General features: G+C 38.1%; 3 protein-coding genes across 5 annotated transcripts; all 3 read right to left on the reverse strand.

The window, feature by feature from the left end:
* Nucleotides 1-1,044: 1,044 nt before the first annotated feature.
* Nucleotides 1,045-15,202, reverse strand: LOC128021096 (uncharacterized). Of its 2 annotated transcripts, none has more exons than XM_052608025.1 (11): nt 14,883-15,202; nt 14,626-14,746; nt 11,587-11,694; nt 8,494-8,530; nt 6,510-8,359; nt 6,334-6,361; nt 4,468-6,236; nt 4,328-4,376; nt 4,016-4,059; nt 3,747-3,789; nt 1,045-3,626 (listed from the first exon to the last, which is right to left on the reverse strand). In XM_052608025.1, exons 1-11 carry the CDS (start codon nt 14,969-14,971, stop codon nt 1,270-1,272), a joined length of 6,495 nt encoding a protein of 2,164 aa, XP_052463985.1. In that variant the 5' UTR covers nt 14,972-15,202; the 3' UTR covers nt 1,045-1,269. The 2 variants fall into 2 exon arrangements, with proteins under 2 accessions (XP_052463985.1, XP_052463986.1); XM_052608026.1 differs by having other exon boundaries at nt 1,045-3,623; nt 14,883-15,193.
* Nucleotides 15,203-16,265: 1,063 nt separating this feature from the next.
* LOC128021097 (52 kDa repressor of the inhibitor of the protein kinase-like) lies at nt 16,266-19,957 on the reverse strand. The gene is made up of 5 exons (XM_052608027.1): nt 19,674-19,957; nt 19,029-19,149; nt 18,774-18,854; nt 18,585-18,624; nt 16,266-18,387 (listed from the first exon to the last, which is right to left on the reverse strand). The coding sequence occupies exons 1-5, from the start codon at nt 19,760-19,762 to the stop codon at nt 16,490-16,492; spliced, it is 2,229 nt and encodes a 742-aa protein (XP_052463987.1). The 5' UTR covers nt 19,763-19,957; the 3' UTR covers nt 16,266-16,489.
* A 412-nt stretch (nt 19,958-20,369) lies between these two features.
* LOC128021098 (cytoskeleton-associated protein 2) lies at nt 20,370-24,474 on the reverse strand. Of its 2 annotated transcripts, XM_052608029.1 has the most exons (8): nt 24,308-24,468; nt 23,791-23,856; nt 22,827-23,647; nt 22,007-22,340; nt 21,823-21,883; nt 21,375-21,690; nt 21,152-21,285; nt 20,370-21,063 (listed from the first exon to the last, which is right to left on the reverse strand). In XM_052608029.1, exons 2-8 carry the CDS (start codon nt 23,809-23,811, stop codon nt 21,014-21,016), a joined length of 1,737 nt encoding a protein of 578 aa, XP_052463989.1. In that variant the 5' UTR covers nt 23,812-23,856; nt 24,308-24,468; the 3' UTR covers nt 20,370-21,013. The 2 variants fall into 2 exon arrangements, with proteins under 2 accessions (XP_052463989.1, XP_052463988.1); XM_052608028.1 differs by having other exon boundaries at nt 20,370-21,285; nt 24,308-24,474.
* Nucleotides 24,475-25,233: the final 759 nt, after the last annotated feature.

Below are 25,233 nucleotides of genomic sequence, written 5' to 3' on the forward strand. Positions count from 1 at the left end.
TTAGTCCTGATTATTTCATAAGTGTAAGTATGGAGGAAAAAATTATAGGGAGTTTAACCCATTTATTCACACATTCTAACATTTGAATTCGAAGGATCTAATAAGAGTTGTTGATGTACTTTGCAACGATAAAATACAAACTCAGGTCGTACTGATGTTAAGATTTCAAACGATTACAGCAGTTTAATTTTATTTTGCCACTACAAAAGATGTTATAAAACACATACAAGCAAGCACCATGTTTGGTACATATATTATTACTTATTCTAAATATTTATATTTATATATTTAAAGGGTTTTATAAGGAGTAGCTATATAATTTACCCCACAACTGCCTAGTAGAAAAAATATTAAATATTTCTATAGTTTCCAACTCTACTTATGCCTTATTGAGTAACAATTTTGATTCAGTAAGAATAATCACACGATAAAACATGATTTCACATTTAAAAAAAATGCATGCTGTTTTTCAGTATAAGACTTTTCATTATTTTTCCAAAGAGTAAAATGCATGTGCTCACTTTGGGGGAAATGTTGTGTTGGAATAAATGAGTTAACATGGTGACTCGATTCTGCAATCAAATGCACAGGTCTCAGGATTATTAAATAATGTACCAATAAATAAGCAAAAAAGCTAATTTGTGACAAAAGCAATATAAATATTTAATAAATATTACATTATATATATATATATATATATATATATATATATATATATATATATATATATATATATATATGTGTGTGTGTTTGTCTGAAATAACTATGAAAAATCAAATGCACTATATAATAATCTGCAAAGATGTTAAGGCTATTTCTAAATGCTTTATAGAAATAATTATTAAGCCATAATACATAAAGTTGTAATTTTTATTAGACAAAATACATATTTTAAGAGATTTTTTGTTGAATACTTAAAAATAATTAAAATATATATACATATATATATATATATATATATATATACACATACACACACACACACACACACACACACACACACATATATACATACACTTTTTTCGTCAAGACAGAATCATGGAGTTGGTCAGCAAAATATCTTTTTAATGTTCAAATTCAAACTGGGGGTACACTTTTATATACACCATGTTAAATGAAACGGTAGAATAATAAGAAAAGGCTCAAGTAATCTTGTATGACTGTACATAAAAAGCAAAAGTAACAAAATTATAGCTGAAAAAAAAAATACAAACTGCTGATTGACAAGTCATCATTCTGCAATATGTAAGACTGTGCTGCTACATGCAATCAATCATGATTCTCTGACAGCTCACTATTTGGATACATTTTCAAGTATTTCTCCACCATAGTGTCCAAATCATGCTTAATGCCACAGTTAATAAAGAACAGAGCCATGCTCTTGTTTCTGTGATGCACAGGTGTATCTTCCAGGTATGTCTTCAGTCGTTGTTTCGCAGTGCTGCATTTGTCATTTGTCAAAGCAAAGACTGGCAGATGGTACAGGACTTTCAGGAGAGCACAGACGTTGGGGAAGAACTTCACATCAGACAGCTGAAGCGTCTCGTAGATGGTCGATGGCAATACAACATCTTTAGTGCCATGTTTCCATTTAATCTTCCAGCAGTGCAACTCAGCAGGAAAGGTGTCTGGGTTCAGCAAGTCATCTTTATAAATGTCTGCACTGGTCTCCTCTGCAGTGTTGAACTTCAACTGTCCCATGATAGCAGGGACAAGTGACAAGGACTTCAGGGCCTTCAGATGATTTTCAGAGAAAAGATCAGACAGCTCCTTAATCACATGGCTGACCACTGGAATGGTTACATGCTCTTTATAGTAGGTCTCAGGTTGGATTTTCTCACCAGAGGTTGGTCGTCTTCTATAGTACAGTCTGGGCACTTTCACTGGGATTTCAAGAGCTGCAGCCAGGTTAACAGCCTCCTCAAACCAGAACTCATGGTAGACTTCGATATTCTCGTAAACTCCATTCAGCGAATGCAGAACCGCAGTAAGACTGCTAGAAGCGAAGAAGACCTCGTTTGTTTGCCCTTGCAGATTCTTACCAAAGGCTCTGGAGAAGGAAAGTGTGTTCTTCAGGACCACTAATGTCATGACAAATTCAAAATCGGCCAATGCCTCGGATATGACAAAGGCCTTGTGTGCTACCTCATCGCTCCATTTGTGATCTTCATTGTCATGGACGCTATCCATGCAAAGCAGCAGAGACTCCAGGAGGTCGACAGCTACTTCGAATGTATCATGCTGCTCTGTCCATTTCGAGTAACAGGCCTCTTTGAGGACATTGGCTTTTTCTTCATGTCCCTGGTAGTAGATCGAAATGGCACTTTCCAGCTGATTTTGCAACAATGGCGTTTTACTAAAAAACGCATCCAGCTTTTTCAGGGTAGACATAACAAGATGCACTCCTGTTAAGGTCATTGTGTTTGCCAGGCAGATGTTTAAAGAGCAACTGGAGCAAGGGGTGAGAACTGCTAGTGGGTTTAACTCCGCTATTCTGGCCACCACTGCTTTGACCTTCATAGCGGACACACCAGAACACAAATATGCCTGTCCTCTGCAGTACTGCATGTCCAGGCCACATTTTTCGGTTACTTCAGCAATAAGCCTCTCGGTTATAGCCTCCACATCGCCTTCAAAAAGCAGGAACCCGACAAATTCTTCCCTTAGGCAGTTGGTGTTGTCCACAAAACGTATGAACAACGGGAGATGGCTCTCTCCACCTATCTCAACCAGGTTGTCTACTACCAACGAGAAGAAGCGTCCTTCTTTAACTTCAGCCAACAAGTCCTCACGAACACAGTTTTCGATCACTTCCAGCATCTGCTGCAATTGAGTAGAAGAGCAGTGCTCAAGGTTTACGGAGGACCCTTCGAACTTCTTTCTGAGGAATTCATCACCTGCATTGATGCGGTACTCCAACAGTGCCTGGAAGTTGCTGGGAGTGAAGCTTTTGCTTCTGGGTTCTTTGTCGGAGTGCCCATGCAGAGGGATGTTCTGTGTGCCCATCATCATGACAAGATCAAACAAAGACTTGAGAAACTCTTTGTTTAATGTTTCCTCATCAATGACCTGAGGGCTGCAGGCAACCCCATCACCATTTTTGCTCTCACTGATCTCTTTTGATTTTATAAGCTCCACTTTGGGTATGCAGTCATTCACATATCTAACAAAGACTGGTAGGAACTTCACCTCTCCAACTGAGATAGTTCTATCAGTGACGATGGAAAAGAAAGGAGAGTCATGAACTTCAGTGAGGATTGTTTGTTGTATGGCCTTTACAATTCTTTGTAACATTTCTCCCTCTGAAAACAATTTCCCTTCCTCCTGTACCCAATGACACGAGGCAAGATTCTGAACAACGGCATCTTGCTCTGGCTTACTGAGGTCAATCAATGAGCAGTTTCTCCTTGCAAGCTTAGCTTCCTGTTTAAAGACTTCGTCACAGTTACTTGTGCTGTCAGCTGGTTCATTGGAATGGCCATTCTCATCTGGAACCAGCTCTACTTCTTCAACCTTTACATGCGGCTCCTCAGATGCCACTTCCAAGCAACCAGCAAACACTTCTATATTCTCAGACTGCTGCAGAGTCTGTATGCTTTCTGCTCCCCCTTTGTGGATGTCTGCTTCTAGAAGTCAGGGTAAACATTATTTTAATCATCTTTTTTAACAACAACAACAAAATATTTAATTAAAGGCTCAAACACATTAATAACTCAAATGCAAGACCATTCCCAAAAATGACATACCACTGCCAGTAATCTCAGAATTCATCACAAGTATTCTGGAGTCCTGTGAATAGAAATACTACTCATGAACAAAACTGAAAAAAATAAACTAACAGCAACTGATTTTAATCAACAATTTACCCCAAATAGTTTAAAACAATTTTCAACTAAATCAATGATCTATTCTGTAATCTATAAACTATTCTCTCAACCCTTTGAAAATTTGAAGGTTATAAACTATTTAAAATGTTAATAACAATTATAATAATTATCACCACAACTATACAAACCTGCTGAGCTTCCCTGTCTTCTTCTTCAATCAGGTGGGTGTCATCTGCAATGTTGGAAAGTGAGCATTAAAGTCGACATGGAATGAAAATTTACCCTACCTATTTTTCTAAGTAATTGTTTACTGAGCTTATTGTAAACAATTCATGCTTGCATGTTTTATTTCCTACTGTATGCAATTCATGCATTCATGTTTTATTTAGCAATTTTTCCCCCTCACTTTTAAATCAAAAGATAACTTAATCTACTGATGAAACAACAAAGCTCTCAGATTTTGATTCTTTTAAAAAAAGCGAGCATAATATATTGCATACCTTCGGTTTTCATTTCAGCAGCCCTTCCTAAGGTTTTGGATTCTTTGGACTGTGAAGTAAAACAGACTTTACTAACACATCTGGAAAGCAAATTAAACTTTTGAAACAAGCAACACATTACTGAAAAAACTAATTCTTACCAGACAAATACCCTCCAATGTCTTCGGTGTGAGCCTTAAGCACTGTGCAACCATTTGGTCTAGGTCTCTGTTAAAGTCTATGCCCACTTGAAGCATGGCTGAACAGGGTGATCTGTCCATAGGTGAGGTGGTGCTCACATAGTCTTGATACATTTTGTGCCGCTTCACCTCACCACAATATTCCAAAGCTGTGCTTGGCAACACACACATAATCTTCAGCAATGTGTTGATGTTTATGAAGTACTGCATAAGGGGTAGACGCAGAGTCTGAAAAATGGTCTCTGGTATGGTTACACTAGCCACTTTCGATTTCCAATTCACTTTCCAGCAGCTCAGCTCCGTGAAAAAGTTGTCAGGATCGGGAAGATCACCAATGTACAATGGAGGTTTTGACTTGAGCATTTCAAAAACAGAGCTCCTTGTCACAGAGCAAGGGACCAAGGACAACAGGTTGAGAGCCTCCTTGTATTCATTGGAGAAATAGTCTTTCACCATGTTTATAAGGTGGTCAACTAAAGGGACACTCATTGTATCATTGTAGTATGAACCAGGTTTCAAAAGGCTGTCCCTTGGAATGATCACACTATCAGGAACTTTAACCTGCACACTCAGACTCTGAGCAAAACAAGAAGCTTCATCAAACCAATTCTGATGGAAAACCTTGATTTTGGTTTTCACTCTGTTAAGTTTGGCCACAATACCACTGATCCTCTTAAGCTGCGAGGTAGCACTAAAATGGTCTTTCTGTAGTGCTGCACTCAGTTCTTTGGTGAAGGATGAGGCGTTTTTTAGTGCAACGATTGCCACAATGAATTCAAAGTCCCTTATTAACTGAAGTAGTCTCTTGGCTCTGTTCGATACGGCCGAACTCCATCTCTGAGATTTGCAGTTATCAATATTTTCTAGCCAATCTACCAGAGGCTCCAGAATCTGAGCAAAGACTTCATAAGAGTCATGTTTCTCAAGCCAAGTGGAGCAGAACTTCCCTTGAAGCTCATGGATTTTCTCATAGCTCTCTCTTAGGCCTATGGCTAAGACTTGATCTAACGCTTTCTCAAGGGCAGGCATGCTGTGGAAAAATGACACTATCTCCTCTAATGTGTCAATGGCTCTGATGACTGCAGCTACTGGAACTGACCTTGACCACCAGGTATTGAAAGAGTAACACGAGCAGTGTGTGCATATAGCAAGAGGATACTTCTCCTGTATTTTACATGCAAAGGCCTTGAGCTTGTAGGATACATCCCCAGAGCCAAGGTAAGCTTGACCTCTGCAGTAGCTCAAATCCAGACGCCACTCATTGGTGACTACATCAAAAAGTCGTTCACACATGGCCTCAGTGTCATGCCTAACCTCGATAAAACCCAGAAGCTCAAGGCGCATGACATCAAAACTGTCAACAAATCTGATGAACATGGGAATGTATTCTGTCTCTCCGAATCTAACAACTCTGTCGATAAACAGGGAGAAGAATGAATTTCCGGCCTCTAAAAGAATCCTATCCCTAACAACATCCTCACAAACTTTAAGGACTTCATTCATCTCGGATTTGGTCACATATTCTAATTCTTGATCTTGATCACCCTGAGTGTGTCTGCTTTGCCTACTGTATGCTGTGGTGACAGCTGCCTGTAATGCAGATTTGAATGCCTCTTTATCAGTTTCTGCATACTCAGGCAGTTTTGGTCTCTCAATGTCCATATTTAAAGTCATCTCTCTCTGTTCTTCTGTATCTTCTTTAGAGGCATCATTTGCACTGGTTTCAGGAACTGCATAGTGTTTGGAGTAAAAATAAATTAAATCAACAACTATCAGGAGTGTGTTAACATTTTTGAAGGAAAATAAGTCAAAGGTGAGAAGCTTTACCTGATGGTTGCACTTCCGTTACATCATCCTAAAAACAAATGAGAGGATCAAAATGGTAAACAGCTCATTAAAAACATGCAAGTTTTTTTTTATTAATCTCCAGAATTTAAATATAATTCAATATAAATAAAATTACATTAACTCAAATAAAATAAAAGTCTCCAAAACATGCTTACTTCACGTAATAGCTGCAAGATTTCTGGATATTTCTTCACATACGCCTCCACCATTTCCTCAACGCTGAAGTGGACATCTTGATTGACATAAACAAAGGCCATATTGCTCAGTCTCTTTTCCGCTGGTAGTTCTTTCATGTAGGAGTGATAGCGGTCCAACACCATGTCATAGTGCTCATACACATCTGATTCAGCGCGGACACAAGGGATGGTGCCCAAAACTCTCAACAGGCTCTGTACATTTGGGTAAAATCCTATATCTGGGATCTTTAAGGTACCAAAAACACTGGTGGGAAGAATCCTTTGCTTGCTAGCATTTCGCCATTTCACTTCCCAACAGCCCAGCTCATCATAAAAGGAGTCAAACCGAGCCAAGTTATTCAGGTTAGCATCAGTAACTCTGTTTTTGCGTACGCTAAAATTGAGGTCAGCCATATATGAGGGCACCAATGACAACCATCTGAGGTTTCTTGCCATTTCAGTGCCTAGGACTCTTTTGACTTCATCAACAAGGTATTGTATAACCTTCTTACTCAGTGCTTCTCTGTAGTAATCCTCCAATGAGGCTTGAAGTTTCTCCGCACCATCACCATTTGTCACCATCTCCACTGGCAGATCCACTGGCACCCCCAACTTCTTGGCTCTGGCCACTGCATCAGAAAACCACTTCCTGTGAAAAATGTTGATCTCCTGCATATGTTTGTTTAAAAGCTTTAAGGTGTTGGAGATGGTGTACTGCAAAGTGCTGCTGATGTTGATTATTCCCTTGAGACTAGGGTTCAGGATGCTCACGCAACACAGCGTGTTTTTCAAAACCACAAGAGTAATGATGAAATTGAAGTTCATCAGCTTCTCTTTCAGCATTAGAAGCCCTACGACTGTGTCAGCGTCCACATCTGAAAGGGCACTGGTGCACATCTCTCCAATGCTGCTCAAAAGTGGCTCTAAGATATCAAGCATTGTCTGAAAAGCATCTGTGGCATGTTCCCAATGGTTCTGACAGGACTCCTTTACTCTGTCCACTTCGCCTTTGATGTGGCTGTACGAAGCAATGATCTTGGCATCAAGTTTCTTTGCCAGAGTTTCCAATTGCCTAATAATGGAAGCAACCTGCTCTAAAGTATCAACAACATCCTGAATTAGAAGGATGGGCATGGAGCGAATCAACCACACATTGAAAGCGTAAGGTTCACTAGGGGACAAAACTACCTGTGGAAAATCCTGCAGCATCCTGCATGAGAGATCCTTCAGTTTCTGACACATGGCACCTGATGACAGGTAGGTGAAGCCGCGGCAGTGCTCCATCCGCAGACCCCACTTGTTCCGGATTTCAGATATAAGCATAAGGAACAGACTTTCAGAGTCTACATCACAGGGAAGGAATCCCATGAGGTGCTTCTGTGGGAAGCCTTCACTTGTGACTGAGCGGATAAACACAGGAATCTGGTCCTTGCCATCAATGTTTACCTTGTCTTGGAGAGATATGGAAAAAAAGCGCGCAAGCCGCAAGCTATTACGGATCTCCTCACGCATGACATCCTCACCTAAGGTGAGCACTTCTTTTTGGTCGATCTTCTCTGCACATATGGTGTTGACAGAGAGTGACCCAGCTGGGTCATTCCCCAGTGGTTTAACAACGTTAAGAGATGCATTGTTGGCGATGCTAAAACCAATGAAGGCTAAAGTCTCCTTGAAGTAGTCTTTCAAAGTTTCCTTCGCTTTGGAAATAGCAGGATCCTCCTCTGACTCCTCATGTGCAGGAGGATTGAGTGTTTCGCTGTTCTCAGCAGAATCACTCTCAACTTTATCTTGTGCCTCTGGCAAAGAGGGGTTCGAGTTATTGATGGTACCTTAAAAAAAAAGAAAAGAAAAAAAGAGCACAAACAATTCAAAAGAAAAACAACAGAGAATCTGCTGTTATTACAGTGTTATTGCAAAGAGATAAAAGAATTAAAAAATGGTGACATGGAAATGCATTACTTACCTTTAGATTTCTTTGTGGCAACCGGCTCCTCTCCTGTCTGAAAAAAAATATGATACAATAAACATATATATATATATATATATATATTATTTGTAGGGCTGAAACGATTCCTTGAGTAACTCGATTACAAAAAATAATCGAGGCAAATTCATCAGCCTCGAAGCCTCTTTTAATTTGTTTTAAATCTCACGTCAGGTCCTTTCGCAATTATTTTTTTTTAATGTGACAACGCATTTACGTCACCCACAAAGCGGAAGGAGACACAAGCGCTGTGTCCGAAATCTTTTACTGCAAGGAGTCAGCAGTGTTTTGATTTGAGGGCACGGGCAAACGTCGTGGCATGTGTCCATTGCAAGATAGAGCTGGTATACCACAACTAGGACGCTATGATTTCCGCGATGCAGAAAACGCGGAAGGAATCGCGGAATCCAGTCATAAAAATTTACATGTTCTGCTTGTCTCTGTTAATGAATGGAGCAGAAGCGCGTCTTCCTTTATTAACACACACTGAAGCGCGCGTGATGCTCGCGGTAATTTCAGCATCTGCTGTCAAATAAGACGTGAACACATGAACAACATCTCCAGAATTGCTCTGACGGTCACTTCATGAGCATTTGACCTTTAGATTTGAGTAAAACTAGCGTCACATCACATACACAGAACTGTAAAGGTACGTCAACCCGTCAAAAGAAAAGTCTGGTTAAAGACTATTGTTCAGCAGAATGTACATAGCCTACTACAAAAAAAAAAAAGGTTTACTCACACAACATTTCTTCCATGTTTTATTTTTAATAGTAAATCCCCTTTGTTTACCAAAAGTTAAGTTAATTTTCAATAATTAAAAGATAAATTAAATTAATGTTTTATGCATTTAATGTGCATCTCAGAAAATGCTTTATTTTAAAACCCAACTGAATGGTCCTTAATTCATCTGTCAACTTTATTGTCATTGTTCACGGTACAAGTACAGACAATGGGTAAACAATGGGTAATAATAATTTTTTTATTTTTGATGTTTGCATTGCATTCTATGCATTTAAAAAAAAAATGCAAATAAAATACAATTCTAAAAAAGGAAACCTGTTCATTTTAAGAGACCCAGGAGTTTTATTTTCTCTTGCATAATTACTATTGCACTTTAAGCAAAAACACACCGATTACTCGATTAATCGATGGAATTTTTGGTAGAATACTCAATTACTAAAATATTCGATAGCTACAGCCCTAATTATTTGTACTCGATACAGACAGTGTGTCTACAATGACAAATAAAAACAATTAATAATAAGAATAAAATGCTAGTATATAATTTTAATGATGGCAATAAATTATAAAGTTATTGTTGAGGGAAAGGGCCATTGATAACTATTACAAGCATGAAATCTATTTTACAAACCCGATTCCAAAAAAGTTGGGACATTGTACAAACTGGGAGTAAAAAAGGAATTAAATAATTTATAAATCTCATAAACTTATATTTTATTCACAATAGAATATAGATAACATATCAAATGTTAAAAGTGAGACATTTTGAAATGTCATGCCAAATATTGGCTCATTTTGGATTTCATGAGAGCTACACATTCCAAAAAAGTTGGGACAGGTAGCAATAAGAGGCCGGAAAAGTTAAATGTACATAAGGAACAGCTGTAGGACCAATTTGCTACTTATTAGGTCAATTGGATGCCCGTGATCTTCGGGCCCTTAGACGGCACTGCATCACATACAGGAATGCTACTGTAATGGAAATCACAACATGGGCTCAGGAATACTTCCAGAAAACATTGTCGGTGAACACAATACACTGTGCCATTCGCCGTTGCCGGCTAAAACACTAAAGGTCAAAAAAGAAGCCATATCTAAACATGATTCAGAAGTGCAGGCGTTTTCTCTGGGCCAAAACTCACTGGAAATGGACTGTGGCAAAATGGAAAACTGTTCTGTGGTCAAACTAATCAAAATTTGAATTTCTTTTTGGAAAACTGGGACGCTATGACATCCGGACAAGGACAACCCAAGTTGTTATCAGCGCTTAGTTCAGAAGCCTGCATCTCTGATGGTATGGGGTTTTTTATGAGTGCGTGTGGCATGGGCAGCTCACACATCTGGAAAGGCACCATCAATGCTGAAAGGTATATCCAAGTTCTAGAACAACATATGCTCCTATCCAGATGGCGTCGCTTTCAGAGAAGACCTTGCATTTTCCAACATGACAATGCCAGACCTCATACTGCATCAATTACAACATCATGGCTGTGTAGAAGAAGGATCCAGGTACTGAAATGGCCAGCCTGCAGTCCAGATCTTTCACCCATAGAAAACATTTGCCGCATAATAAAGAGGAAGAAGCGACAAAGAAGACCTAAGACAGTTGAGCAACTAGAAGCCTGTATTAGACAATAATGGGACAACATTCCTATTCCTAAACTTGAGCAACTTGTCTCCTCAGTCCACAGACGTTTGCAGACTGTTATAAAAAGAAGAAGGGATGCCACACAGTGGTAAACATGGCCTTGTCCCAACTTTTTTGAGATGCCATGAAATTTAAAATCAACTTATTTTTCCCTTACAATGATACATTTTCTCAGTTTAAACATTTGATATGTCATCTATGTTGTATTCTGAATAAAATATTGAAATTTGAAACATCCACATCATTGCATTCTGTTTTTAATCTCAATTTGGACAGTGTCCCAACTTTTTTGGAATCAGGTTTGTACATGAGATGGTGCAATCACATTTATGTTCAAATGCAAGTACGTACTCTTAAGTAAATCTACACAGAACTCAATCCTGAAATTGTTTACCTTGCCATCTCGTTTTTAACTTATTTAATCAAAAAAGAAATACATTGGCAAATAGTTCGCTTCAAACGTTATTTATAAGCCTGTATTGCATAAGAATGTGCTGATAAATAAGTCTTTTGCTAGAGATCATGCATTATTTTTTTTTCTTCATGATTTTGACTTTTTGAAATCATTTTTCTCAATATTTTTTTTCTCTAAGTCCATTCACAAAGCAAGAAAATTATGAAACGGTATAAATCAATGTTTTTGAATCTAGATGTGTACATTAGATACATTAGATACATACTTTCTCCCATGTCCTTTTTATGTTGCCAGTTTGTGAATTGTCCTGGTTGGTTGCAAAACTGAAAACAGTAGGAACAGCATCATCCTTCAAAACAGACATCTGGAAGATCTGAAATAAAAAGAATTTTTACAGAGTTCGCTAATCCTTAGCAAATAATAAGTAAATAAGTGGTTTCAAACGTTAATTAAAAAATGGTGCAGTTTTCTGGGGGATAATAGGACACATGTCAGCCTACTGGTCAACCCAAGTAAAACTTAATTTGAAGGGGGGGGGGGTGAAATGCTCTGGAGGTGGGCGGAGCTAAAGAATCACGAGCACCAGTAAGCTTTTGCGTTGAGAGCGTTTGGAAGCTGTGACATTACCGTGAGGAAAAAAACATCCAAAACAAACCATGGCTAACTGTGGGATATTCTGTGCGCAGTTGGGTGGTTGGAACTCAGCTGACCTATTTCTCCAGTTAGAAAGAACTGCAGCTACTCCAGAGTGAACATGTCAAGGCTGAATGTTTATTTGAATGAATATGCACAAAATGTGGTTTCTGTCAGAGAACAATTGAAGATGATAAATATACATGTTATAATATAAAATGAGAAATGACAGATGCAAAGATAAAACACTATACTGTATGCTATAGGAACTCTACATAGAACTTATTGTCTGATGCAATAGTAAACAAAATAAACAAGAGATTATTTTCACATATGAACACTTAATGCAGCTTTATTAGAAAACCGGGACTGCTGCTGCTTACAAGTGGTGTCAAATTACACTGTGTGTGGGCGCTGTTCTAGCTCTCCAGTGTGCTCATTGTAATAATTGTTAAAATGCTGGTCAGAGACTAAATAAATATTTACATTGAAACATTTGACAAGCAATGCTCTTATACAAATAAATAAGCATCTTTGATTGCGAATAATTAAATAAAGGTAAAGTGTACATAGGTAAAATAAACTGAATTACGCTATGACACACTCTGAAACATCTACTATGATGATAAATATTATTACTTACGGAGTTATAAACGCACAGCAATACCACATAAAGCCAGGGAAACTCCGTATCAAACTATTATGCTGGACAATAGTGTCTAACTGAAAACTTTTGCACATGCAAAAGTCTGGACAAGTTCGACTCGCGCATGCATGAGGCAGGGAATTTTGTACACTAACAGTCAGATTCAGCGTATATTTATGATCCAGAATCAGATCCAGAGGCGCAGAAGAGCAGCATCAGCAAAGACGTCTCTATGTGGTAATGAAACTGTATATATTTGCTTAGCGGTTTTGGAAAATGACTACCACTTTATGTCGTCTTTTTTTTTTTTTTTTTTAACTGTACAGCTGTTTTACTCACCGCCTGCGGTTCCAACACACGATCGTGACCCCTTTTTCGTTGGGACAGCATTATCCTTAAAGGGGGGGTGAGATGCTCGTTTTCACTCAATATACTGTTAATCTTGAGTACCTATAGAGTATTACTGCATCCTTCATAACTCCAAAAAGTCTTTAGTTTTATTATATTCATAAGAGAAAGATAGTCTGTACCGATTTTTCCCGGAAAAACACGACAGGCTGGAGGCGTGACGTGTGGGCGGAGCTAAAGAATCACGAGCGCGAGTAAGCTTTTGCGTTGAGAGCGTTTGGAAGCTGTGACACAGATCCAGAGGCTGAAATTTAACAAGAGCAGCATCAGCAAACGACGTCTCTATGTGGTATGTACTAAAACTGTATATATTTGCTTAGCGGTTTTGGAAAATGACTAAGTTCCACTTTATGTCGTCATTTTTTTTTTTTTTTAAGCTGTACATGTGGAAAGTACAGTTTGATGACAACATCGCATGTTGTTTACTTGATGTGCTTACGCGCCGATAGCTAAGTTAACAACACGGAGATATTTGAAGCAGTTTTACTCACCGCATGCGGTTCCAACACACGATCGTGACCCTTTTTCATTGGGACTGCATTATCCTTAAGAAATAAACGATGTGCAAACCCGGCGTCAAACTGGGCCTTGTTTGTAAAACAAGCATCTTCGAAATGCAGGGAACAAACAAAAATACTTGCACAACTCCGTTGATGCTCTGTAAAAATAAACTCCATCCACTGGTCCCTTAATGCTGTTTTTTTTTTTTGTAATCTGTGCAGGGTTGTCTTGCCCTGGCAACCAAAAACACACTTCTGTGACATTTCGCGACACTCTCGCTCTGATCAGTGAATGTCTGTGCTCAGCCTCTCAGTGCGCTGCTATACGGGAGCGCGCGCTCTTCCGGCAGAAGTGTCATTAGGACCCATATAAGGAACAAAAATACTCCTTCAAACGTACAAATTAATTTTTGAAACTTTGTCCATGTTTAGCATGGGAATCCAACTCTTTAACAGTGTAAAAAAACTCAGTATGCATGAAATAGCATTTCAACCCCCCTTTAAGAAATAAACGATATGCAAATCCGGCATCAGACTGGGCCTTGTTTGTAAAACAAGCATCTTCGAAATGCAGGGAACAAACAAAAACACTTGCACAACTCCGTTGATGCACTGTAAAAATAAACTACATCCACTGGTCCCTTAATGCTGTTTTTTTTTGGTAATCTGTGCAGGGTTGTCTTGCCCTGGCAACCAAAAACACACTTCTTTTGTGACAATTCGGTCTCTCGCTCTGATATGTGAATGTCTCTGCTCTGCTCTATGGGAGCGCGCGCTCTTCCGGCAGACGTGCCCTTAGGACCCATATAAGGAAATTCCGCTCCAACTAACGTCACACAGAGCCATACTCGAAAAAAACTTACCGAAACTTGTGACAAACCGGAAGAGGTATTTTTGGAACAAAAATACTCCTTCAAACATACAACTTAATTTTTGAAAATTTGTCCATGTTTAGCATGGGAATCCAACTCTTCAACAGTGTAAAAAAACTCAGTATGCATGAAATAGCATTTCACCCCCCCTTTAACTGGATTTGTTTACTCACATAATGATAAAATTATATATAAATAACACATTTTTTAAATAGAAGATGCTCAACAAAACCATGCAAACTTACTTGCTGACATATCATTGAGGTCTCAAAGTGTTTTGAGCACAATTTGTAGTTCCTGTGTAAATCTTCAGGTGTTTTGGTCTCCAGATCTGGTCTTTGGCACTTTCCCACCCATTGTTTACATCTAAAGATATGAAGTGAGGTTACCGCAGTAGTGCAAAAGTGATATTTTACCATTACAAACAACAATTAAAAATCACAGGTCTAAAACAAAGCACGTTTATAAACATTAAAATTGACGTCCAAAAGGCTGCACTCACCGAACGGGATCCAGTGGGAACCTGAAGAAGGAAACGTTGGACTGGTCCGTACTCTGCTCGCAGTTTGCTGCGGCACAGCGGTCAGGCATTTTGGACTTAGTCAAAATGAATACTGCATTGCATGAATCCTTCAGCTCAAAAGGAGACGCTTTTACAGCAAAAAGCGCGCGCGCGTCTACTCACGCTATCGAATGTTATTTTCAATTACCGCGTGCATTCTACTGAAACTTGCTAATGGCCGAGATGTTGCTACTTTCACATGGGAATCAACAACCAGGAAGAACACCTACGTAGAGCGGAAATGGTCTACACTGAGGACGGACCCCCGCCAAAAAAAAAAAAACTCTTATCACCGTCATTCTTTACCCTTCTCTGGTGCATTTCCAGAATGTCAAAAATGCTGCACAACTGATATTAAAGAGTGTTATCACAAGCTGATGACTCAAATACAAATTTATGCCCATTAGTGTAAGTGTAAGTATGCAGGAAACAATTATAGGGAGTTTAACCCATTTATTCACACATTCTAACATTTGAATTCGAAGGATCTAATAAGAGTTGTTGATGTACTTTGCAACGATAAAATACAAACTCAGGTCGTACTGATGTTAAGATTTCAAACGATTACAGCAGTTTAATTTTTTCCCCTATAAAAGATGTTATAAAACACATACAAGCACCATGTTTGGTACATATATTATTACTTATTCTAAATATTTATATATCTAAAGGGTTTTATAAGGAGTAGCTATATAATTTACCCCACAACTGCCTAGTAGAAAAAATATTAAATATTTCTATAGTTTCCAACTCTACTTATGCCTTATTGAGTAACATTTTGATTCAGTAAGAATAATCCCACGATAAAACATGATTTCACATTTAAAAAATGCATGCTGTTTTTCAGTATAAGACTTTTCATTATTTTTCCAAAGAGTAAAATGCATGTGCTCACTTTGGGGGAAATGTTGTGTTGGAATAAATGAGTTAACATGGTGACTCGATTCTGCAATCAAATGCACAGGTCTCAGGATTATTAAATAATGTACCAATAAATAAGCAAAAAAGCTAATTTGTGACAAAAGCAATAGAAATATTTAATAATATTACATTTTTATATATATATATGTGTGTGTGTGTGTGTGTGTCTGAAATAACTATGAAAAATTAAATGTACTATATAATAATCTGAAAAGATGTAAAGGTTATTTCTAAATGCTTTATAGAAATAATTATTAAGCCATAATACATATAGTTGTAATTTTTATTAGACAAAATATATAATTATTTAAGAGTTTTTTTTTGTTGAATACTTAATATTAATAATAATAATAATTATATATACACTTTTTTTTTTTTAAATGTCAAGACAGAATCATGGAGTTGGTCAGCAAAAGATCTTTTTAATGTTCAAATTCAAACTGGGGGTACACTTTTATATACACCATGTTAAATGAAACGGTAGAATAATAAGAAAAGTCTCAAGTAATCTTGTATGACTGTACACAAAAAGCAAAAGTAACAAAATTATAGCTGAAAAAAAAATACAAACTGCTGATTGACAAGTCATCATTCTGCAATATGTAAGACTGTGCTGCTACATGCAATCAATCATGATTCTCTGACAGCTCACTATTTGGATACATTTTCAAGTATTTCTCCACCATGGTGTCCAAATCATGCTTAATGCCACAGTTAATAAAGAACAGAGCCATGCTCTTGTTTCTGTGATGCACAGGTGTATCTTCCAGGTATGTCTTCAGTCGTTGTTTCGCAGTGCTGCATTTGTCATTTGTCAAAGCAAAGACTGGCAGATGGTACAGGACTTTCAGGAGAGCACAGACGTTGGGGAAGAACTTCACATCAGACAGCTGAAGCGTCTCGTAGATGGTCGATGGCAATACAACATCTTTAGTGCCATGTTTCCATTTAATCTTCCAGCAGTGCAACTCAGCAGGAAAGGTGTCTGGGTTCAGCAAGTCATCTTTATAAATGTCTGCACTGGTCTCCTCTGCAGTGTTGAACTTCAACTGTCCCATGATAGCAGGGACAAGTGACAAGGACTTCAGGGCCTTCAGATGATTTTCAGAGAAAAGATCAGACAGCTCCTTAATCACATGGCTGACCACTGGAATGGTTACTTGCTCTTTATAGTAGGTCTCAGGTTGGATTTCCTCACCAGAGGTTGGTCGTTTTCTATAGTACAGTCTGGGCACTTTCACTGGGATTTCAAGAGCTGCAGCCAGGTTAACAGCCTCCTCAAACCAGAACTCATGGTAGACTTCGATATTCTCGTAAACTTCATTCAGCGAATGCAGAACCGCAGTAAGACTGCTAGAAGCGAAGAAGACCTCGTTTGTTTGCCCTTGCAGATTCTTACCAAAGGCTCTGGAGAAGGAAAGTGTGTTCTTCAGGACCACTAATGTCATGACAAATTCAAAATCGGCCAATGCCTCGGATATGACAAAGGCCTTGTGTGCTACCTCATCGCTCCATTTGTGATCTTCATTGTCATGGACGCTATCCATGCAAAGCAGCAGAGACTCCAGGAGGTCGACAGCTACTTCGAATGTATCATGCTGCTCTGTCCATTTCGAGTAACAGGCCTCTTTGAGGACATTGGCTTTTTCTTCATGTCCCTGGTAGTAGATCGAAATGGCACTTTCCAGCTGATTTTGCAACAATGGCGTTTTACTAAAAAACGCATCCAGCTTTTTCAGGGTAGACATAACAAGATGCACTCCTGTTAAGGTCATTGTGTTTGCCAGGCAGATGTTTAAAGAGCAACTGGAGCAAGGGGTGAGAACTGCTAGTGGGTTTAACTCCGCTATTCTGGCCACCACTGCTTTGACCTTCATAGCGGACACACCAGAACACAAATATGCCTGTCCTCTGCAGTACTGCATGTCCAGGCCACATTTATCGGTTACTTCAGCAATAAGCCTCTCGGTTATAGCCTCCACATCGCCTTCAAAAAGCAGGAACCCGACAAATTCTTCCCTTAGGCAGTTGGTGTTGTCCACAAAACGTATGAACAACGGGAGATGGCTCTCTCCACCTATCTCAACCAGGTTGTCTACTACCAACGAGAAGAAGCGTCCTTCTTTAACTTCAGCCAACAAGTCCTCACGAACACAGTTTTCGATCACTTCCAGCATCTGCTGCAATTGAGTAGAAGAGCAGTGCTCAAGGTTTACGGAGGACCCTTCGAACTTCTTTCTGAGGAATTCATCACCTGCATTGATGCGGTACTCCAACAGTGCCTGGAAGTTGCTGGGAGTGAAGCTTTTGCTTCTGGGTTCTTTGTCGGAGTGCCCATGCAAAGGGATGTTCTGTGTGCCCATCATCACGACAAGATCAAACAAAGACTTGAGAAACTCTTTGTTTAATGTTTCCTCATCAATGACCTGAGGGCTGCGGTCAACCCCATCACCATTTTTGCTCTCACTGATCTCTTTGATTGTTGCCTCAGTATTATCTTTCGTTGCCTCACCCTGGGAGTCCGCTGAGAATACAAAAATCTTTTTTATGTAAATTCAGTAATTATTTTGTTAATATATTCTATATATTAACATGTAAATGTATAGAATGTATCACACAGCTTTATTACAACATTACTAAATAAAATCATATTTTTTTATAAAATCCATGAAAATTACAGTTTGCATATGTAAAAGTGTGAGAAAATCACAAACAACTCACATTTACTTTTCTTTGCTTCAGGGGCATCATTATTTTCTTTCTGTTAGAAACATACCTAATTCATTAGGAAATCATTCACATTCAGTATTTACACATAATGGGCTTTAAATCTTTACTTTGAAATGTTAAGAAACATGCATAATACAGTACAGTAACAACTCATCAAATAATATACTGTGCAGATCTTACCTCATTATAAGACCGTTTGAGGGAAGGATTGTCAAATATGGTTGGTATCGCATTATCCTTCAGTACAGTCCTGAAGGGGCTCTGGATAATAATCACAATAATGAGCTTAAATGACACCTAAAATACACACTTAATGTACAACAACTTCATTTGTTTTAAGATGCATTAAATTTAAAGGTATAGTACATTTAATTGTTTTTTTGTTTTGTTTTTACAAAACGAGTACATATGAACTGCACAAAAATAACAACTTACGGTTTTGGTTATCAAGTTAGGTTCAAAGTGCCTGGCACACAGTCTGTGATATTTGTTCAGATGGTCCGGCGCTTTGTCTTTAAGGTCTGAGCGACTGCAGTTTTCCACCCATTTCTTACACCTAGGAAATAAATATCAAATGAATCGAGGGATGTTAGCATCTAGCATAGCAGTTATTGGTGTGGCTATAATATTAAAATGATAATATAGTGCATATTATGTCTTTACTGTAATATACAGTTGATTGTGTCTAGCTGCTAATAGACAACATACAGAATCATGGGATCAACATAGTTCATATATATGACAGATATAGCTAAATTAACCACATACAGTCATAACTGCACTGTAAAAGTTGATTTATTTTATTTGAACAATACAAAATGCAAAGTAAAACTGGGCTGACTGAAAAAGAACTCCTAATGATAACGTTAGTTCTCTAACAATACTTTGTGCAGTATATAAACACTATGTAATGTACGACAGATTCAACTTTGCATCTGATCTGCCATGCGAGCTAACTGGCTCAGTTAGAGCTCTGCACACAACGGTAAATAAATGAAGTTAAATGAAGGTTGAATACGACGTCGTCTATCGTCTAGATGACAAAGAGTAAGCTCGGGAAGCAAAATGTGTGTAATTTACCTCTCTGGGTCCCGTGGAAACCTGAAGAACGCCAGCACCGAATGAGTGCTGTTCCTGGAGCAATTTAGCGCCGCGCAGAAATTAGGCATCGTGCGTTCACTTTGAGTCGAATCTTTAATAGCGACTCAAGTTCATTGGACTCAATGTGATGATACTCCGGTCGGAAAGTTAAAAAACAGATAGTTTTAGAGACTAATAAAGTGGTAAATTGATGGGCACTCTAGTGCTTTGTGTGGCCTGGAGGAGAAGCGCGTTGGAGTTAGTCTCCGTCCCACAATGCTTTGCTCGCGCACAGCGAGTTCAAATTTCCAGCCAATCAGCATGCGCTTACAGGAAGAAATAGGCGGCAGCTAAGAGATAACCATGAATATATTAGATTTCATTTTTATTTTTTAGCAATACTAAAGTAATAGTTCAGCCAATAACTGATAGACGCGTCATTTACTCGCATTATATAAATATATATATTTTTTTTGTTGAAACCAAAACCTTTTCAGTCTCCATTCTCTTTGATTGTATTTCTTTCCCATACAGAAAAACTGAAAGATGGCTGAACCTGTCATCCTGACTGAAGTCATAAGTTTTGGAATAGCGTAAGTCATGATTGAATAAACTACATTTGTCATGTTTTCATTAACACTTAACTACACACACAAACAGTAAAATCATTTTTTGTTACACTGACACAATGAAACATTTATTTTGCACTGATATATTCTTTATTAAAATGTCTTACAGTCACTATTTCAGTGATCACAGTTATGTTTAAAATACAGTGAATGGTAATCTTGCCTTTAAAAAGACATGGTAACTTCTAAGGGATGAATGAAATCCTCTGTAGAAATTAAGTCTAGTTAATTAAATTACTTTACTGTGGGTTTAGACAATTTGACGGCATCTTAAAAATCTTGAAGAGAAATTACAGATAAATGCAACATTCTTTGGTTTGTTCATTTTTCAAAACAAACAAAAACAAAACAAATCATAATTTTTACAGCCATGTCATTTTTTTCAACTTCCAGGTTCACAAAATGAACAAAGCAGTGGTGTTAAAATGTAAAAGAAAACATGAAGAGGCTCTTATATACTGCATGAGCCTTGTTAGCATAGAAGTTAACTTTTTATAATATTGCCTATAAATCAAATTATTGTCTTTAAACAGTTAAGCCATTACAGTTAAGAGATTAGTGTTTAGCAGCCCAATGTAACAAAAACTTAAATATTTAAATAAACTATTTTAATAGTATCACATAGAATACTTCATGTAGGTGTTACGTATGCTATAAATGTCCAATTTTGATCATCAACATCAGCTTATAATACTTAACTGAATACTTTTGCTAAGTATTCAGGCTGATCTGGCAGGTCCTCCAGTAGTGCTGGGTTTTTTCTGTAGATGTAAACATTTGCATCTGCATCTTCAGTCTGCACCAGCTCAGCCAGTGAGGAGACGCATGTATCGTGGTCATTCAGCATACCTGGCAGACGAGAGGACTTCCGCTGGATTCGTGTTGATCGCCGCACGGGCGTCAGAAACTTGAGGTCTTTGATGGTGCTTTTGCGTCGCGAGCCACTGCCTTGGGTCGTTTCACATTCAATTCTCTTTTTCACACTAAAGGATGAGAAAACCAAATGAACACTTTAAACTTCTTACATATTGTAGGTTTCTTTCTTCAAACTGTTAAATTACCCCAAACACACCTTTGCAGATATGGAGTTGTTTTCACATTGTATTTTACAATGGATGACCCCGCCATTTCTGGAGTGGTGCTCTTCAACTCCTCATCACTGTCATCATCTTCACTCGCAAATGGCTTCTTCTCTATAGGTTCTCGATCATTATCCTTATTCTCTATGACAGCCTTCTTCGTGTCTTCTGTAAGGTCGCTCTCTGGGTCTTCTTCATCTCCCAGTTCCTCCTCTTCCAGAATTTTAAACACTTTATCGGTTTCCTGTTCCTCCATTTGCACTTCCATTCTTTTCTTTGCCACCATATCGGATTTGTCAAAATGTATATCTATCGAGGATGGGCAAAAACATAACAGCAATTTATATTAAAAAAAAAAAAAACATCTCAAAAAGAGTATAAGTTTGATTATTCTGGTAATGAATTTGCAGTTCCTGCATAAAGAATCAGGATGAGACTCACCATCTTCACCTGACGAGGACGTCTCCATTGCCTCCAATTTTTCACACAAGTTCAAAACCAACTGCATATTGCATAGAAGCAAATCAGAAGTTACAATAAAAAAAAATCCCAATATACATCAGTGAATATCTATTTGTGTGCCTATCTATCAGTTTCACAAATAAGCCTATCTTATGGTTCTTACCGACTCCATCCTTATCTCTGTGTCGATTGGCAAATCCGTATCACTGTTGTTCAGCAAGTCTAGTGTGGTATTCATAATAGTGCTTGATCTCCTAGAGCACACCGTTTTAGTGTCAGGGACTTCAATATCATTAGTCTGGTTGTCAGTCTTCAATGCAGCAGTTGGATTTACAGCCTCAGTCTGGACGACATGATGAGATTGGGAACCAATTGTGCCTTTAGGTCCTGTTTTAGGCTGTGGAGCTGGTTTTAGTGAAAAGGTTGTCAACTTTTCTGATATCGGAGGCCTCTTCAGAGCTTTTCCTTTAGATGCCAGCCACATTGCAAGCTTTGCTCTGAAAGTACAGTATAAATAAAACATAAGACAATCACATCAACACATCATCTTCTATCTGCAAATTGTCACATTTGTCCAGGTAAAACTTATCAGGTTATGCTTGGCTGAAGTTTATTAAACACATACATTATTGTTAAAAACTTTGGTGTCTGTAAGATTTTTTTTGGGGGGAGGGGTCTCATGCTCAACAAGGCTGCATTTATTTGACCAAAAATGCAGTAAAACAGTAATATTGTGAAATAATATAACCATTTCAAATACATTTTCTATTTTAAATTTAGTCTTAAATGTAATTAATTTTTTTGTTGGCAGAAAATATTTATTGGACACATTTTTGTTCATTACGGTCACGTGTAATATTTTTGTGGAAAGTTTGATTCTTCTTTGATTAATAATTTTTTGTAACTTAATGTATTTACAGTCACTTTTAATAATTCAAACATTTCATAAATTAAACTTTTCATTGGTATTGTACACAACTCACCTTCTCTCTTCAGCCGTATCTACTTGTAATTTGTACTGGCTGACTGTACTTGTGACAGGCCTGCGGACTTTCTGTTCAGTGGTGGCTATTTTGGGTTTCTCCACCTGCACGGTCATCTCTTTCTTCTTTAAGGTGCTTGGTTTGCTGATGGCTGAGCGCCCTGTAGCTAAAGGGGCTGACCTGGGAGGAGCACGGAGACCTGCTTGGGAGACAGTACCTGGGAACTTTTGTGGTATCCGTTTATGGGAAACGGACTTCTGGACTGTTTTTTCAGGGGCATTCAGCTGGATATCAGAGACAGATTTCGGTCTAGATGACAAAGCAGAGTTTACTTTGGGTTTAGTGGATGCCCATAGGGAAGTAACAGACTTGGACCGAACTTTAGACAATTCAAGTTTTGGTCTGATCACATCTGGTTTTGAAATCGCTTTCTTTTCTGTGGTCTTCACGTCACCACTGGTTTTTCTGAAACAGTCGATTTTAGACTGTACTACCCGACCCTTATATGTGCCAGGTTTGGATTTCTGGATGGCAGAGACAGTGGAGGGTGGTTTATGAACTTCTTCCACAAGCTTTTTGTGTCTTACAGTCTGCTGCGTACTGAATGCCTGGCTTAGTGTGCTACGCTCTGAGGGATCAGGATTAGTTTTGGCCTTCGATCTAACAACCTTTTCTTTCTCTCTTGTTCCAGAGATATCCTCCTTAAGATCATTCTTTGACTGAAGGGGGGCAGATTTACATAACACTTTTTGTTTTGATACAATACTGCTGATGACTTGTTTTTTTGGACTACATACTGGTTTAGCGTTTTCCTTATTGCTCTGAATAGAAAGAATAAAGAAGCAGTATTAAACAAACTACATTTTAAGCACACATACATCTTTCCCACACGTACATGTGAGAGAAAAAAAAGTTATAAATCTATGATAGAGCTGGGCTGCTTCACAAAATTTAATATGATCACCTTTCTCACCACCGACTTCATTCTGTGCAACTAGCAGTGGAGCTTTTCAAAGATGATGAACTTCCCCTGCAGAAGATCACATTGTTATAACATTCAAACAAACCAAACAAGAAAATATGTCTCAAAAAAATAAGCCTATAGACCCAATATTCATTACAAGATGTGTAAAATAAGCAACAACAAATATATGTAATTTTGTCGATTTTTATTAAGAATATTTAACATGACAGATAAATGTATATATTTTATGATATATATTTTGTATCTGACGACAATACACGCTTGAAAAAAAAAAAAAAAAAAACAGTTGGAAAATGAAAACGGGGGTTGCGCCCAGACAAACCTGAACACCTCAGAACATATCAGACAATAATTTCTGGTTTTATAACGGTTCTGAAAGATTCGGCGACGAGTTTCCAGTATAATAACACGCTTCAAAAAGATCCAAATCATGGCAATAACGTTATTCACAAAACATTTGTGACAGTCACCCAAACAAACATCTAACGTCACTTACGTTATCTGCTGCTTCTTCAATCAGTCAGGTAAGACCAGTATAAAAGTCTCAGTACTGAATTTGTTCAACAAATCTTCTTCACATTCAAAAACAGACAGCGCACGCTCTTTCAAAAAGATTTGAGTTCAGCTGCGCGGCGAGCTGTCGGATTGGAGAAAACCGTTTGTGAGTCACTTTTGCCTGCGAATCGTATTTGTTGTCTCTGATCACGTGATCAATGTTGACGCGTTCGAGTTGGCCCCACCCCTTTGACTGAAAGCTAGGAGCTGCCTGATTTGAATCAAAATAAAATTCCTTTAATAACTACTCAGTGGCAGTTTCAAAACTGTTGAGGAACCCAGATGCCCTCAATTCCATTCTAATGGCATTAATGTTTTAGATAGTATTAGTTTTTGCAAGAAAATCAATGTAATGTAATTTTTGATAGCTGTAGACACTAAGAAATTGTTAACTATGGGTTTTATGCGGGTGTGTGTTAACAGCATAGTTTATATAGTTGATTTTCTCCGTATGAGATTATCTAAATAATAATAATAATTTCATTTCATGTTTTTTGTTAGTATTTCTTATGTCACAGAACATGAGACGATGACAAACATGCCATTTAATATATTTATATTCTACACACGTGCATACACCCAGATTGCAGTTCAGACTTGGAAAGTTTGGACACTTCATTTGTTCTCCCAAAAGACCTTGAAGTGCATAGCAAATCACATTCAGCCACTAGATGGCAGAAGATTCCACAGTCTTGATGCTCGCTCTAAAATGATTAGAAACCCATTTGAACAATATGACTGTGAAAAGTGCCTTCGTTTCAGTGTGTTAATGAGTAAATAAGGAGTTATATCTATTAGGCTATGACTCCAACTGTGATCTCAAATTGCTTTCCTCAAGGGTTCTACTTTAATTAATATAATATTTAA

Source organism: Carassius gibelio, chromosome A10 (genome assembly GCF_023724105.1).
Source record: "Carassius gibelio isolate Cgi1373 ecotype wild population from Czech Republic chromosome A10, carGib1.2-hapl.c, whole genome shotgun sequence".
Lineage (NCBI taxonomy): Eukaryota > Metazoa > Chordata > Actinopteri > Cypriniformes > Cyprinidae > Carassius > Carassius gibelio.